Source organism: Tribolium madens, unplaced genomic scaffold, assembly GCF_015345945.1.
Source record: "Tribolium madens isolate multiple individuals breed KSU strain unplaced genomic scaffold, Tmad_KSU_1.1 Scaffold_71;HRSCAF=194;Tcas5.2_LG6, whole genome shotgun sequence".
Lineage (NCBI taxonomy): Eukaryota > Metazoa > Arthropoda > Insecta > Coleoptera > Tenebrionidae > Tribolium > Tribolium madens.
In genome coordinates, this window is record NW_025401041.1 from 6,479,530 (window position 1) to 6,483,071 (window position 3,542).

General features: G+C 31.7%; 1 protein-coding gene across 1 annotated transcript in view; it reads left to right on the forward strand.

Annotated features, from left to right (window-relative positions):
• The window catches only part of LOC123009166 (small G protein signaling modulator 2-like), a 17,847-nt gene that overhangs the window by 7,464 nt on the left and 6,841 nt on the right, over window positions 1-3,542 (forward strand). The window contains exons 5-6 of the mRNA XM_044405291.1: window positions 591-931; window positions 977-1,317. Of these exons, the coding sequence (XP_044261226.1) occupies window positions 591-931; window positions 977-1,317 (682 nt within the window). The remainder of the gene's footprint in view (window positions 1-590; window positions 932-976; window positions 1,318-3,542) is intronic.

The window sequence follows — 3,542 nt, forward strand, 5'->3', positions numbered from 1 at the left end:
TTTATTCTTTTTAATCTTCCGTCATTATATTTCCTAATTTATCAATATGGACTTTTTTCTATTTAATAATTATTGTTATTTTCTCTTGTTCTCTTTCTTTCTACTCAAAACTAAGCCATCGTACTCAAAAACCAATTTTTATCAATTACTATAGTTTTCGTTAGAAGAGTCGATTTATTCCAGTTTTTGACACAACCCTTATATTCTCTGTGTGATCAATGGTTGCTGAGATATCGATGGTCAAAGACAAAAAAATTCTTTTTCATTTAAAGTCAGATATCTCAGCGATAAATTGACGTAAAGAGAATATAAAAAAGCATATTAAAGGTAAATAAATATGCTATCCAGCCCACCTAACTAAAAAAAATAGTTTTTTTTCCTCGCGATATTATTTACAATTGCGTGATAAACGTAACACATAAAAAAATTGCCAAAAAATCTCAAAACTAGGAACTTAAACCTTCAAAACGGATATTTTTTTAAAATCTAAATACGACCATTTTACGATGAGATACAGCCTTTCAAATATCACCAAAAAACTTCCTTTAATATTTTGGAGTGGTGTAATAATTTTTTTTTGTAAACCAAAGGTTCAAAGACATCGAATTTCAAGTGGCCACTCAACCCCGCCCTCGGTCCGGCGCCCCATCCTCAATTTCCGTCGCTCCCTCAACGCAAGTTCCGACGACTCGATAGCAAATCGCACCAACACTCAACACTTGGCCAAAGACTACGTCGAAAGTCTCCACCAAAACTCCCGAGCGACTTTACTCTTTGGCAAAAACAACGTTCTAGTATTGCCTGTGAATGCGGATGTTTCGCAACCCATGCCTGGATACCTCAGTTTGCACCAAACAGCGAGCGGTTTAACGATCAAATGGACGCCTAATCAATTAATGAATGGCTTCACTGACGAAGTCCAGGATAAAAGGTAAAATAAACACGTCGAAGGATAATTTTATCCTTTTTTCCATAGTGTCTTTTGGGATTATGCTTTGCAAGTGCGCCTCGACGAGATTGTTTACGTCCATTGTCACCAGGATAGTGAAACTGGAGGGACTGTTATTTTGGTGGGTCAGGATGGGGTGCAACGACCACCGATTCATTTCCCCAAAGGGGGGCACATGTTGGCGTTTCTTAGTTGCATTGAAACGGGGTTATTGCCAAGGGGGCGTCTGGATCCGCCTTTGTGGTCGCAACGGTCGGGGAGTCATTCCAATAAACGCAGGAGGCCGCTTCCAGCTCTCTCCGAGACGGAGGAGACCACCAAAGATTACGTTTTTCGGATTGCTGATAATAGCACCCACAAAGACATGTGTAAGTACTAAATTTTTACATTAAAAGTGCGGTAAGTATTATTATACAACGTGAAGTTTTAATATCGAAGCTGAGTGCAAAAACAGTCAGAAAATTGATGACATATTGACTAAATTTTCATATTTTCATTCGCTTTATAATTTGTGAGCTACTACTATAAAAAATCTAATTTTTATGGAAAACAGTTTTATGAAAACATGAACAATTGATTTCTGTTTCCTTTTTATTCCTTTCAATTTTTTTTTCTTTAAATGTTTAAGTTCATCTCCTGTGCAAGTTTCTTCTACTCGTACTTCGAATTCTTCGAATTCCGAATTTTTACGTTCTTCCATCTAAGATGTTACCCAATTTATCAATAAAAGATTTTTTTCTATTTTTTCTTGCTCAAAATGTATTCCTTTTCTTTTCAAACAATTTCCTCTTGTCCTCTTTCTTTCTACACAAAACTGATTCTTTCTTCTTKTTCAGTTTTTCTCTAAATCCACTCTCTCTTATTCTGATTCCCCTTATCTTTTAACGTTTTTATTTTTTATTTGGAATGGAAAAAAATATTCTATTTTTTTTGTTGTTTTTTCTTTCTACTCTACATTCTTCTGTTCTTCTTCGCGTTCAGGTTTACTGAACCTCTTTTTTAGTTTCATTATTTTTCTCTTTTTATTCTTTCTAATCTTCCGTCTACCATATTTTCTAATTTATCAATATAGACTTTTTTCTAATTTCTTCTTGCTTAAAATTTCTCCCTCTGCTAATACCTCCTCTTAATTATTGTTATTTTCTCTTGTTCTCTTTCTCTATACCCAAAACTATGCCTCTTAATTTTCAGTTTTTCTCTAAATCCTAAATCTATTTTTGTGCTTATCTTCTGCTTCTCTTCCCCTTTTTTATTTTTTACTTGTAATGGAAAAAATTCTTCAATTTTTTTGTTGGTTCTTGTTTTTTCTTTCTACTCAGTTTTCTTCTATTCTTCATATTTAAATGCTTATTCTTCTACCTGTTTCTTCTACTGAACTTCTTTTTTTCTTTCATCATTTTTCTCTTTTTATTGTTTACTTTTATGTTCTTCCATCTACTATTTTCCCAATTTATCGTTATGGTCTATTTTCTCTTAATTAATGTTATTTTCTCCTGTCCTCTTTCTTTTAACTAAAAACAGTTCTTTTCTTCCATTTCAATTTTTCTCTAAATCCATTCTTTCTATTTTTTGTGCTTATATTATGCTGTTTTTCCCCTTTTTTTTTGTTTGGAAAAATTATTCTATTATTTTGTTGTTTCTTGTTTTTTCTTTCTACTCTTTTATTTATTTACTTATTCTTCTAGTGAACCTCGTTTTTCATCATTTATCCGTTTTTATTGTTTACTTTTATGTTCTTCCATCTACTATTTTTCCACTTATGGTCTTTTTCCTTTTCTTCTTATTCATAATTTCTCCTTTCGTTAATGTTATTTTCCCTGTCCTCTTTCTTTTGACTCAAAACAGTTCTTTTCTTCGTTTTCAATTTTTCTCTAAATGTATTCTCTCTATTTTTTGTGAATATCTTCTGCTGGTCTTTGATCTATTTTTTTGTTGTTTCTTCTTTTTTCTTTCTACTCAGTTTTCTTCTATTCTTCATATTTAAGTACTTATTCTTCTACTGAACCCCTTTTTTCCTTCATCATTTTTCTCTTTTTATTGTTTGTTTACTTTTATGTTCTTCCATCTATTTTTCCCAATTTACCATTATGCTCTTTTTCCTATTTCTTCTTGTTCAAAATTTCTCCGTTTGTTTGTATCTGTATCAATTTTTCTCTATATCCATTCTCTGTATTTTTTGTGCTTATCTTCCCCTTTTTTACTACGTTTTTATTTTATGCGTGGAAAAAGTAATCTGTTTTTTTGTTTCTTCTTGTTCTTTTCTAGTCAGTTTTCTTCTATTCTTCATATATAAGTACTTATCCTTCTAACTCTTTCTCTTTCTTTTTCTTACACTAAATTTCTTTTTTCCTTTCATTATTTTTCCCTTTTCATTCTTTACTATATTTCCTAATTTATCAATATGGTCTTTTTTCTATTTCTTCTTGCTTAAAATGTCTCCATCCGCTAATACCTTCTCTTAATTAGAGTTATTTTCTCTTGTTCTCTTTCTCTCTACTCAAAACAATGCCCTTCTTCGTTTTCAGTTTATCTCTAAATTCATTTTTTGCTTCTATTCCTCTTTTTCTGCTCGGGAAAATAATTACAATTGATA